The 13,548-nt window shown below is 46.3% G+C and overlaps 1 protein-coding gene across 1 annotated transcript in view; it reads left to right on the forward strand.

The window, feature by feature from the left end:
• The window catches only part of LOC135537569 (intermembrane lipid transfer protein VPS13C-like), a 94,017-nt gene that overhangs the window by 64,995 nt on the left and 15,474 nt on the right, over positions 1-13,548 (forward strand). Inside the window, 4 exon segments of the mRNA XM_064963700.1 lie at positions 2,066-2,141; positions 2,456-2,619; positions 7,662-7,707; positions 11,914-12,037. Coding sequence (XP_064819772.1) covers positions 2,066-2,141; positions 2,456-2,619; positions 7,662-7,707; positions 11,914-12,037 — 410 coding nt within the window.

Genomic DNA, 13,548 nt, shown 5'->3' on the forward strand with positions numbered 1-13,548 from the left:
TCTAGATGGCTGGGTCTGTAGTAACTCTTGACGTTCCTTGGTGGTGTTGTGTTGTAGGGAGGTTATCTAGATGGCTGGGTCTGTAGTGAGGTTATCTAGATGGCTGGGTCTGTAGTAACTCTTGACGTTCCTTGGTGGTGTTGTGTTGTAGGGAGGTTATCTAGATGGTTAGGTCTGTAGTAACTCTTGACATTCCTTGGTGGTGTTGTGTTGTAGTGAGGTTATCTAGATGGCTGGGTCTGTAGTGACTCTTGACGTTCCTTGGTGGTGTTGTGTTGTAGGGAGGTTATCTAGATGGCTGGGTCTGTAGTGACTCTTGACATTCCTTGGTGGTGTTGTGTTGTAGGGAGGTTATCTAGATGGTTAGGTCTGTAGTAACTCTTGACATTCCTTGGTGGTGTTGTGTTGTAGTGAGGTTATCTAGAAGGCTGGGTCTGTAGTGTTCAACAGCAGTACCTCTGTAGTGACTCTTGACGTTCCTTGGTGGTGTTGTGTTGTAGTGAGGTTATCTAGATGGTTGGGTCTGTAGTGTTCAACAGCAGTACCTCTGTAGTGACTCTTGACGTTCCTTGGTGGTGTTGTGTTGTAGTGAGGTTATCTAGAAGGCTGGGTCTGTAGTGTTCAACAGCAGTACCTCTGTAGTGACTCTTGACATTCCTTGGTGGTGTTGTAGGGAGGTTATCTAGAAGGCTGGGTCTGTAGTGAGGTTATCTAGATGGTTAGGTCTGTAGTAACTCTTGACGTTCCTTGGTGGTGTTGTGTTGTAGGGAGGTTATCTAGATGGTTAGGTCTGTAGTAACTCTTGATGTTCCTTGGTGGTGTTGTGTTGTAGGGAGGTTATCTAGAAGGCTGGGTCTGTAGTGACTCTTGACATTCCTTGGTGGTGTTGTGTTGTAGGGAGGTTATCTAGATGGCTGGGTCTGTAGTGACTCTTGACATTCCTTGGTGGTGTTGCGTTGTAGGGAGGTTATCTAGAAGGCTGGGTCTGTAGTGACTCTTGACGTTCCTTGGTGGTGTTGTGTTGTAGGGAGGTTATCTAGATGGCTGGGTCTGTAGTGACTCTTGACATTCCTTGGTGGTGTGGTGTTGTAGGGAGGTTATCTAGATGGCTGGGTCTGTAGTGTTCAACAGCAGTACCTCTGTAGTGACTCTTGACGTTCCTTGGTGGTGTTGTGTTGTAGTGAGGTTATCTAGAAGGCTTGGTCTGTAGTGTTCAACAGCAGTACCTCTGTAGTGAGGTTATCTAGAAGGCTGGGTCTGTAGAGTTTTACAGCAGTACCTCTGTAGTGACTCTTGACATTCCTTGGTGGTGTTGTGTTGTAGTGAGGTTATCTAGAAGGCTGGGTCTGTAGTGTTCAACAGCAGTACCTCTGTAGTGAGGTTATCTAGAAGGCTGGGTCTGTAGTGTTCAACAGCAGTACCTCTGTAGTGAGGTTATCTAGAAGGCTGGGTCTGTAGTGTTCAACAGCAGTACCTCTGTAGTGACTCTTGACATTCCTTGGTGGTGTTGTTGTAGGGAGGTTATCTAGAAGGCAGGGTCTGTAGTGAGGTTATCTAGATGGTTAGGTCTGTAGTAACTCTTGACGTTCCTTGGTGGTGTTGTGTTGTAGGGAGGTTATCTAGATGGCTGGGTCTGTAGTAACTCTTGACGTTCCTTGGTGGTGTTGTGTTGTAGGGAGGTTATCTAGATGGCTGGGTCTGTAGTAACTCTTGACGTTCCTTGGTGGTGTTGTGTTGTAGGGAGGTTATCTAGATGGCTGGGTCTGTAGTGACTCTTGACGTTCCTTGGTGGTGTTGTGTTGTAGGGAGGTTATCTAGATGGCTGGGTCTGTAGTGACTCTTGACGTTCCTTGGTGGTGTTGTGTTGTAGGGAGGTTATCTAGATGGCTGGGTCTGTAGTGACTCTTGACGTTCCTTGGTGGTGTTGTGTTGTAGGGAGGTTATCTAGATGGCTGGGTCTGTAGTGACTCTTGACGTTCCTTGGTGGTGTTGTGTTGTAGGGAGGTTATCTAGATGGCTGGGTCTGTAGTAACTCTTGACGTTCCTTGGTGGTGTTGTGTTGTAGGGAGCCGTTCAGGGACCTGAGGAGTTTGCTGAGGGCTTTGTGATCGGAGTTCGCAGTCTACTGGGTCACACTGTCGGTAAGTGTGTCTGTGTGTGTGTGTGTGTGTGTGTGTGTGTGTGTGTGTGTGTGTGTGTGTGTACGTGTGTGTGTGTGTTTACCACAGGAGGTTGGTGGCACTTTAATTTTAGGAGGAAGGGGCTCGTGGTAATGACTGGAGCGGAATCAGTGGAACGGGATCAAACACACGGTTTCCGTGGTTTCCGTGGCTTCCGTGGTTTCCGTGGTTTCCGTGGTTTCCGTGTGTTTGATGCCGTTCCGGACGTCATTACGAGCCGTCCTCCCCTCAGCAGCCTGAGTGTATCTGAATGTCTTCTCTCTCCTCGCCGCCAGGTGGCGCTGCGGGCATGGTGTCCCGTATTACGGGGTCAGTGGGTAAAGGACTGGCTGCCATCACCATGGATAAGGAGTACCAGCAAAAAAGACGGGAGGAGATGAACAGACCACCCAGAGACTTTGGAGAGAGTCTGGCCAAGGGAGGCATGGGATTCTTTAAGGTACCACTGTGGTGCTCTGATCATTAATAACAAACAGTCTTTAAGGGACCACTGTGGTGCTCTGATCATTAATAGCAGACCACCCAGAGACTTTGGAGAGAGTCTGGCCAAGGGAGGCATGGGATTCTTTAAGGTACCACTGTGGTGCTCTGATCATTTAATATCAGACAGTCTTTAAGGTAGTTCTCTGATCATTTAATAACAGACAGTCTTTAAGGTAGTTCTCTGATCATTTAATAACAGACAGTCTTTAAGGTAGTTCTCTGATCATTAATAACAGACAGTCTTTAAGGTAGTTCTCTGATCATTAATAACAGACAGTCTTTAAGGTAGTTCTCTGATCATTAATAACAGACAGTCTTTAAGGTAGTTCTCTGATCATTTAATAACAGACAGTCTTTAAGGTAGTTCTCTGATCATTTAATAACAGACAGTCTAAGGTAGTTCTCTGATCATTTAATAACAGACAGTATTTAAGGTAGTTCTCTGATCATTTAATAACAGACAGTATTTAAGGTAGTTCTCTGATCATTTAATAACAGACAGTCTTTAAGGTAGTTCTCTGATCATTTAATAACAGACAGTCTTTAAGGTAGTTCTCTGATCATTAATAACAGACAGTCTTTAAGGTAGTTCTCTGATCATTAATAACAGACAGTATTTAAGGTAGTTCTCTGATCATTAATAACAGACAGTCTTTAAGGTAGTTCTCTGATCATTTAATAACATACACTTCATCCAGAGACCCTTAGTGAACCACTCAATTCCGATAAAAGTAATTCATATAGAAAATATACGAGGGGGAATTGGGATTTCAGTTTACTTCCTAAAACTGACTGAATTAACTTGGACTTGACCACAACCCTGCGGGGAACACATGTTCGTTTGTATGTCGCCCATGTGGGGGGGGGGACGCACCCTAAACTGTGGGGTTGAAAGCACATGTTCCCATATTGTCCGTGGTGATGAGTCAGGGGAGTTTAAGGCCCTGTGTTGAATATTAAACCGATGATTCAACAACACGTTACATGAGCAGCATCCCAAATGGGCCCCCCTATTCCCTATGTAGTGCACTACTTTTTGACCAAGGCCTATAGGGCTATGCAGGAACTAGGGTGCCATTTTGGGAAGCATCCGTGCTGTTGACTACGGCACGACCTTGACATTATAGTAGTAAAAGGTAATTATACTGCATGATGTGCATTTTAATGGAAAAATCATTTCGCAGGAGTGGGCTTTAAATCAATAGATTTAATGTTAGACAGAATATAGGGGGAAACTGCTCATGTAAAGCCACCTCTATTGATACAGGACCTAAAGTAGGGTCGTCTACCTCTATTGATACAGGACCTGAAGTAGGGTCGTCTACCTCTATTGATTCAGGACCTAAAGTAGGGTCGTCTACCTCTATTGATTCAGGGCCTAAAGTAGGGTCGTCTACCTCTATTGATTCAGGACCTAAAGTAGGGTCGTCTACCTCTATTGATTCAGGACCTAAAGTAGGGTGGTCTACCTCTATTGATTCAGGACCTAAAGTAGGGTCGTCTACCTCTATTGATTCAGGACCTAAAGTAGGGTCGTCTACCTCTATTGATTCAGGACCTAAAGTAGGGTCGTCTACCTCTATTGATTCAGGACCTAAAGTAGGGTGGTCTACCTCTATTGATTCAGGACCTAAAGTAGGGTCGTCTACCTCTATTGATACAGGACCTAAAGTAGGGTCGTCTCCTCTATTGATACAGGACCTAAAGTAGGGTCGTCTCCTCTATTGATACAGGACCTGAAGTAGGGTCGTCTACCTCTATTGATTCAGGACCTAAAGTAGGGTCGTCTACCTCTATTGATTCAGGGCCTAAAGTAGGGTCGTCTACCTCTATTGATTCAGGACCTAAAGTAGGGTTGTCTACCTCTATTGATTCAGGACCTAAAGTAGGGTGGTCTACCTCTATTGATTCAGGACCTAAAGTAGGGTCGTCTACCTCTATTGATTCAGGACCTAAAGTAGGGTCGTCTACCTCTATTGATTCAGGACCTAAAGTAGGGTGGTCTACCTCTATTGATTCAGGACCTAAAGTAGGGTCGTCTACCTCTATTGATACAGGACCTAAAGTAGGGTCGTCTCCTCTATTGATACAGGACCTAAAGTAGGGTCGTCTCCTCTATTGATACAGGACCTGAAGTAGGGTCGTCTACCTCTATTGATTCAGGACCTAAAGTAGGGTCGTCTACCTCTATTGATTCAGGACCTAAAGTAGGGTGGTCTACCTCTATTGATTCAGGACCTAAAGTAGGGTCGTCTACCTCTATTGATACAGGACCTAAAGTAGGGTCGTCTCCTCTATTGATACAGGACCTAAAGTAGGGTCGTCTCCTCTATTGATACAGGACCTAAAGTAGGGTCGTCTCCTCTATTGATACAGGACCTAAAGTAGGGTCGTCTCCTCTATTGATACAGGACCTGAAGTAGGGTCGTCTACCTCCTATTGATTCAGGACCTGAAGTAGGGTCGTCTCCTCTATTGATTCAGGGCCTAAAGTAGGGTCGTCTACCTCTATTGATTCAGGACCTAAAGTAGGGTCGTCTCCTCTATTGATACAGGACCTAAAGTAGGGTCGTCTCCTCTATTGATACAGGACCTGAAGTAGGTTCGTCTACCTCTATTGATACAGGACCTGAAGTAGGGTCGTCTCCCTCTATTGATACAGGACCTGAAGTAGGGTCGTCTCCCTCTATTGATTCAGGACCTGAAGTAGGGTCGTCTACCTCTATTGATTCAGGACCTAAAGTAGGGTCGTCTACCTCCTATTGATTCAGGACCTAAAGTAGGGTCGTCTACCTCTATTGATACAGGACCTAAAGTAGGGTTGTCTCCTCTATTGATACAGGACCTAAAGTAGGGTGGTCTACCTCTATTGATTCAGGACCTAAAGTAGGGTCGTCTACCTCTATTGATACAGGACCTAAAGTAGGGTGGTCTACCTCTATTGATTCAGGACCTAAAGTAGGGTCGTCTCCTCTATTGATACAGGACCTAAAGTAGGGTTGTCTCCTCTATTGATTCAGGACCTAAAGTAGGGTCGTCTCCTCTATTGATACAGGACCTAAAGTAGGGTGGTCTACCTCTATTGATTCAGGACCTGAAGTAGGGTCGTCTACCTCTATTGATTCAGGAGCTTAAATAGGGCCGTTTACCTCTATTGATACAGGGCCTAAAGTAGGGTCGTCTACCTCTATTGATTCAGGACCTGAAGTAGGGTCGTCTACCTCTATTGATTCAGGACCTAAAGTAGGGTCGTCTACGTCCTATTGATACAGGACCTAAAGTAGGGTCGTCTACCTCTATTGATTCAGGACCTAAAGTAGGGTCGTCTCCTCTATTGATACAGGACCTAAAGTAGGGTCGTCTCCTCTATTGATACAGGACCTGAAGTAGGTTCGTCTACCTCTATTGATACAGGACCTGAAGTAGGGTCGTCTCCCTCTATTGATTCAGGACCTGAAGTAGGGTCGTCTCCCTCTATTGATTCAGGACCTAAAGTAGGGTTGTCTCCTCTATTGATTCAGGACCTAAAGTAGGGTTGTCTACCTCTATTGATTCAGGACCTAAAGTAGGGTCGTCTCCTCTATTGATACAGGACCTAAAGTAGGGTGGTCTACCTCTATTGATTCAGGACCTGAAGTAGGGTCGTCTCCTCTATTGATTCAGGGCCTAAAGTAGGGTCGTCTACCTCCTATTGATTCAGGACCTAAAGTAGGGTCGTCTCCTCTATTGATACAGGACCTAAAGTAGGGTCGTCTCCTCTATTGATACAGGACCTAAAGTAGGGTCGTCTACCTCTATTGATACAGGACCTAAAGTAGGGTCGTCTCCTCTATTGATACAGGACCTAAAGTAGGGTCGTCTACGTCCTATTGATACAGGACCTAAAGTAGGGTCGTCTACCTCTATTGATTCAGGGCCTAAAGTAGGGTCGTCTCCTCTATTGATTCAGGGCCTAAAGTAGGGCGGTCTACCTCTATTGATACAGGACCAAAAGTAGGGTCGTCTCCTCTATTGATTCAGGACCTAAAGTAGGGTGGTCTACCTCTATTGATTCAGGACCTAAAGTAGGGTGGTCTACCTCTATTGATTCAGGACCTGAAGTATGGTCGTCTACCTCTATTGATTCAGGACCTAAAGTAGGGTGGTCTCCCTCTATTGATACAGGACCTAAAGTAGGGTCGTCTCCTCTATTGATACAGGACCTAAATTAGGGTCGTCTCCCTCTATTGATTCAGGAGCTAAAATAGGGTTGTCTACCTCTATTGATACAGGACCTAAAGTAGGGTCGTCTCCTCTATTGATACAGGACCTAAAGTAGGGCCGTTACTTGTCTTGATAAGGCCAAGCTTTTCAAAACACAACAACAAATGAACCCTCTTCATTAAGGACAATTTAATGTTAAATGTAATTTCCTCCCGGACAGAGTGGTTTTCAAGAGGTTGTTCTTTCCTGTTAGTCTTGAATAGACCTTTGTGTTGGATACAATGGAGCCCTGACGGTCCTCTCTCCTCTCTCTCTCTCTCTCTCTCTCTCTCTCTCTCTCTCTCTGTCTCTCTGTCTCTCTCCTGTCTCTGTCTCTCTCCTGTCTCTGTCTCTCTCCTGTCTCTGTCTCTCTCCTGTCTCTTCTCTGTCTCTCTCCTCTCTCTCTCTCTCTCTCTCCTCTCTCTCTCTCTCTCTCTCTGTCTCGTCTCTCCTCTCTCTCTCTCCTCTCTCTCTGTCTCTCTCCTGTCTCTGTCTCTCTCCTCTCTCTTCTGTCTCTCTCCTCTCTCTCTCTGTCTCTCCTCTCTCTCTCTCTGTCTCTCTCTCTGTCTCTCTCCTCTCTCTCTCTCTCTTCTCTCTCTCTCTCTCCTCTCTCTCTCTCTCTCTCCTCTCTCCTCTCTCTCTCTCTCCTCTCTCTCTCTCCTCTCTCTCTCTCTCCTCTCTCCTCTGTCTCTCTCTCTCTCCTCTCTCCTCTCGCTCTCTCTCTCCTTTCTCTCTCTCTCTCTGTCTCTCTCTGTAGGGGGTCGCTGGTGGGGTAACCGGCATCGTCACCAAACCTGTGGAAGGTATGTTTATTCACAACGCTCTGACCTGTTGCTGAACTCTTCTTCCTCTCCCATCACTCATAAATGTTCAATACATATTTCCTTTCCAATTTTGTGTGGAAACAGAAGTTTCTCTCGACCCTTCAAAAATGTGGAGAATATATAGAATGTACTCCGAGTGGACAAAACATTATGAACACCTGCTCTTTCCGTGAACACAGACTGACCAGGTGAATCCAGGTGAAAGCTATGCTCCCTTATTGATGGCACCTGTTTGTTAAATCCACTTCAATCAGTGTAGATGAAGGGGAGGAGTCAGGTTAAAGAGACATGACATTTTTATGTGTCATTCAGAGGGTGAATGGGCAAGAACAGGGTGTGGTAGTAGGTGCCCAGGCGTACCTGTTTGTGTCAAGAACTGCAACGCTGCTGGGTTTTTGACGCTCAACAGTTTCTCATGTTGATCAAGAATGATCCACCACCCAAAGGACAACTTGACACAACTGTGGGAAGCATTGGAGTCAACATGGGACCAGCATCCCTGTGGAACGCTTTCAAACACCTTGTAGATCTGATTTGAGTTAAGATCTCAAATAGCCGTCGCCAACGGTGACAGCAGTCTGGGAATGTTTTCAGACACATTGACTGTTTCCACATGTATAAACAATACCCCATCATGACATCACAATACCCCATCATGACATCACAATACCCCATCAAGACGTCACAACAATGAGTTAAGATCTCAAATAGCCGTCGCCAACGGTGACAGCAGTCTGGGAATGTTTTCAGACACATTGACTGTTTCCACATGTATAAACAATACCCCATCATGACATCACAATACCCCATCATGACATCACAATACCCCATCAAGACGTCACAACAATGAGTTAAGATCTCAAATAGCCGTCGCCAACGGTGACAGTAGTCTGGGAATATTTTCAGACACATTGACTGTTTCCACATGTATAAACAATACCCCATCGTGACATCACAATACCCCATCATGACATCACAATACCGCATTATGACGTCACAACAATGAGTTAAGATCTCAAATAGCCGTCGCCAACGGTGACAGCAGTCTGGGAATGTTTTCAGACACATTGACTGTTTCCACATGTATAAACAATACCCCATCATGACGTCACAATACCCCATCATGACGTCACAATACCCCAAAAGGACATCACAATACCGCATCATGACATCACAATACCGCATCATGACATCACAATACCCCATCATGACATCACAATACCCCATCATGACATCACAATACCCCATCATGACATCACAATACCGCATCATGACATCACAATACCCCATCATGACATCACAATACCCCATCATGACATCACAATACCGCATCATGACGTCACAATACCCCATCATGACGTCACAATACCCCATCATGACGTCACAATACCCCATCACGACGTCACAATACCCCATCACGACGTCACAATACCCCATCACGACGTCACAATACCCCATCACGACGTCACAATACCCCATCACGACGTCACAATACCCCATCACGACGTCACAATACCCCATCACGACGTCACAATACCCCATCACGACGTCACAATACCCCATCACGACGTCACAATACCCCATCACGACGTCACAATACCCCATCACGACATCACAATACCCCATCACGACATCACAATACCGCATCACGATCGTCACAATACCCCATCACGACGTCACAATACCCCATCACGACGTCACAATACCCCATCACGACGTCACAATACCCCATCACGACGTCACAATACCCCATCACGACGTCACAATACCCCATCACGACGCCACAATACCCCATCACGACGTCACAATACCCCATCACGACGTCACAATACCCCATCACGACGTCACAATACCCCATCACGACGTCACAATACCCCATCACGACGTCACAATACCCCATCACGACGTCACAATACCGCATCATGACATCACAATACCCCATCATGACGTCACAATACCCCATCACGACATCACAATACCCCATCACGACATCACAATACCGCATCACGTCAACACAATACCCCATCACGACGTCACAATACCCCATCACGACGTCACAATACCCCATCACGACGTCACAATACCGCATCACGACGTCACAATACCGCATCATGACATCACAATACCCCATCATGACATCACAATACCCCATCATGACATCACAATACCGCATCACGAAGTCACAACATTGAGTTAAGATCTCAAATAGCCGTCGCCAACGGTGACAGCAGTCTGGGAATGTTTTCAGACACATTGACTGTTTCCACATGTATAAACAATACCCCATCATGACATCACAATACCCCATCATGACGTCACAATACCCCATCATGACATCACAATACCCCATCATGACGTCACAATACCCCATCATGACGTCACAATACCCCATCATGACGTCACAATACCCCATCATGACGTCACAATACCCCATCATGACGTCACAATACCCCAAAAGGACATCACAATACCGCATCATGACATCACAATACCGCATCATGACATCACAATACCCCATCATGACATCACAATACCCCATCATGACATCACAATACCCCATCATGACATCACAATACCGCATCATGACATCACAATACCCCATCATGACATCACAATACCCCATCATGACATCACAATACCGCATCATGACGTCACAATACCCCATCATGACGTCACAATACCCCATCATGACGTCACAATACCCCATCATGACGTCACAATACCCCAAAAGGACATCACAATACCGCATCATGACATCACAATACCCCATCATGACGTCACAATACCCCATCATGACGTCACGATACCCCATCATGACGTCACGATACCCCATCATGACATCACGATACCCCATCATGACATCACAATACCCCATCATGACATCACAATACCGCATCATGACGTCACAATACCCCATCATGACGTCACAATACCCCATCATGACGTCACAATACCCCATCATGACGTCACAATACCCCAAAAGGACATCACAATACCGCATCATGACATCACAATACCCCATCATGACGTCACAATACCCCATCATGACGTCACGATACCCCATCATGACGTCACGATACCCCATCATGACATCACGATACCCCATCATGACATCACAATACCCCATCATGACATCACAATACCCCATCATGACGTCACAATACCCCATCATGACATCACAATACCGCATCATGACATCACAATACCCCATCATGACATCACAATACCCCATCATGACGTCACAATACCCCATCATGACGTCACAATACCCCATCATGACGTCACAATACCGCATCACGACGTCACAATACCCCATCACGACGTCACAATACCCCATCACGACGTCACAATACCCCATCACGACGTCACAATACCCCATCACGACGTCACAATACCCCATCACGACATCACAATACCGCATCACGACATCACAATACCCCATCACGACATCACAATACCGCATCACGACATCACAATACCCCATCACGACGTCACACTACCGCATCACGACGTCACAATACCCCATCATGACGTCACAATACCCCATCATGACGTCACAATACCCCATCATGACATCACAATACCCCATCATGACATCACAATACCCCATCATGACATCACAATACCGCATCATGACATCACAATACCCCATCACGACGTCACAATACCCCATCACGACGTCACAATACCCCATCACGACGTCACAATACCGCATCACGACGTCACAATACCGCATCACGACGTCACAATACCGCATCACGACGTCACAATACCGCATCACGACGTCACAATACCGCATCACGACTTCACAATACCGCATCGCGACAAAGCAACAAAAAAAATGCAACTGATGACAACCAGTCAATATTCAGATCCCCAAGAAAGTAGACCTCTCTGTTTACATGAAAAACTATCAAGCTTTTCACACACATTATATTTAGATACTGACGGTTAGCACTTGGTGGCCTATAGCAGCCACAACACTTCAATAACACTTGACATAAGATCTTCTCTAAGCATTACGGGGGGGGGTGCAACTCAATATTAGGAAGGTGTTCTTAATGTTTTGTACGCTCAGCGTATGTTGAACATGTCATTGCTATATTTCCAGTGTAACTGGTGTTGTGTGTTAAACTTGAGGTCTAACTCTTGTTTGATTCTCTGTCTCTCTATTGCCCCCCTCAGGGGCCAAGAAGGAGGGAGCGGTGGGGTTCTTCAAGGGCATAGGGAAGGGTCTGGTGGGGGTGGTTGCCAGGCCGACAGGGGGCATCGTAGACATGGCCTCCAGCACCTTCCAAGGCATACAGAGGTTAGTAGAGACATACAGGACACTACAGGGGTTAGTAGAGACATACAGGACACTACAGGGGTTAGTAGAGAGACACAGGACACTACAGGGGTTAGTAGAGACATACAGGACACTACAGGGGTTAGTAGAGACATACAGGACACTACAGAGGTTAGTAGAGAGACACAGGACACTACAGAGGTTAGTAGAGAGACACAGGACACAACAGGGGTTAGTAGAGAGACACAGGACACTACAGAGGTTAGTAGAGACATACAGGACACTACAGGGGTTAGTAGAGACACAGGACACTACAGGGGTTAGTAGAGACATACAGGACACTACAGGGGTTAGTAGAGGCGGGACACTACAGGGGTTAGTAGAGGCGGGACACTACAGGGGTTAGTAGAGAGACACAGGACACTACAGGGGTTAGTAGAGTGACACAGGACACTACAGGGTTAGTAGAGACATACAGGACACTACAGGGGTTAGTAGAGGCGGGACACTACAGGGGTTAGTAGAGAGACACAGGACACTACAGGGGTTAGTAGAGAGACACAGGACACTACAGGGGTTAGTAGAGACATACAGGACACTATAGGGGTTAGTAGAGAGACACAGGACACTACAGGGGTTAGTAGAGAGACACGGGACACTACAGGGGTTAGTAGAGACATACAGGACACTACAGGGGTTAGTAGAGAGACACGGGACACTACAGGGGTTAGTAGAGAGACACAGGACACTACAGGGGTTAGTAGAGGCGGGACACTACAGGGGTTAGTAGAGAGACACAGGACACTACAGGGGTTAGTAGAGACATACAGGACACTACAGGGGTTAGTAGAGAGACATACAGGACACTACAGGGGTTAGTAGAGAGACATACAGGACACTACGGAGGTTAGTAGAGGCGGGACACTACAGGGGTTAGTAGAGAGACATACTGGACACTACAGGGGTTAGTAGAGACATACAGGACACTACAGGGGTTAGTAGAGACATACAGGACACTACAGGGGTTAGTAGAGAGACATACAGGACACTACGGAGGTTAGTAGAGAGACACAGGACACTACAGGGGTTAGTAGAGAGACACTGGACACTACAGGGGTTAGTAGAGAGACACAGGACACTACAGGGGTTAGTAGAGACATACAGGACACTACAGGGGTTAGTAGAGAGACACAGGACACTACAGAGGTTAGTAGAGACATACAGGACACTACAGGGGTTAGTAGAGACATACAGGACACTACAGGGGTTAGTAGAGGGACACAGGACACTACAGATGTTAGTAGAGACACCGGACACTACAGGGGTTAGTAGAGAGACACATGACACTACAGGGGTTAGTAGAGACACCGGACACTACAGGGGTTAGTAGAGAGACACAGGACACTACAGAGGTTAGTAGAGAGACACAGGACACTACAGGGGTTAGTAGAGAGACACAGGACACTACAGGGGTTAGTAGAGACATACAGGACACTACAGGGGTTAGTAGAGACATACAGGACACTACAGGG

This window comes from Oncorhynchus masou, unplaced genomic scaffold (assembly GCF_036934945.1).
Source record: "Oncorhynchus masou masou isolate Uvic2021 unplaced genomic scaffold, UVic_Omas_1.1 unplaced_scaffold_817, whole genome shotgun sequence".
Classification (NCBI taxonomy): Eukaryota; Metazoa; Chordata; class Actinopteri; order Salmoniformes; family Salmonidae; genus Oncorhynchus; species Oncorhynchus masou.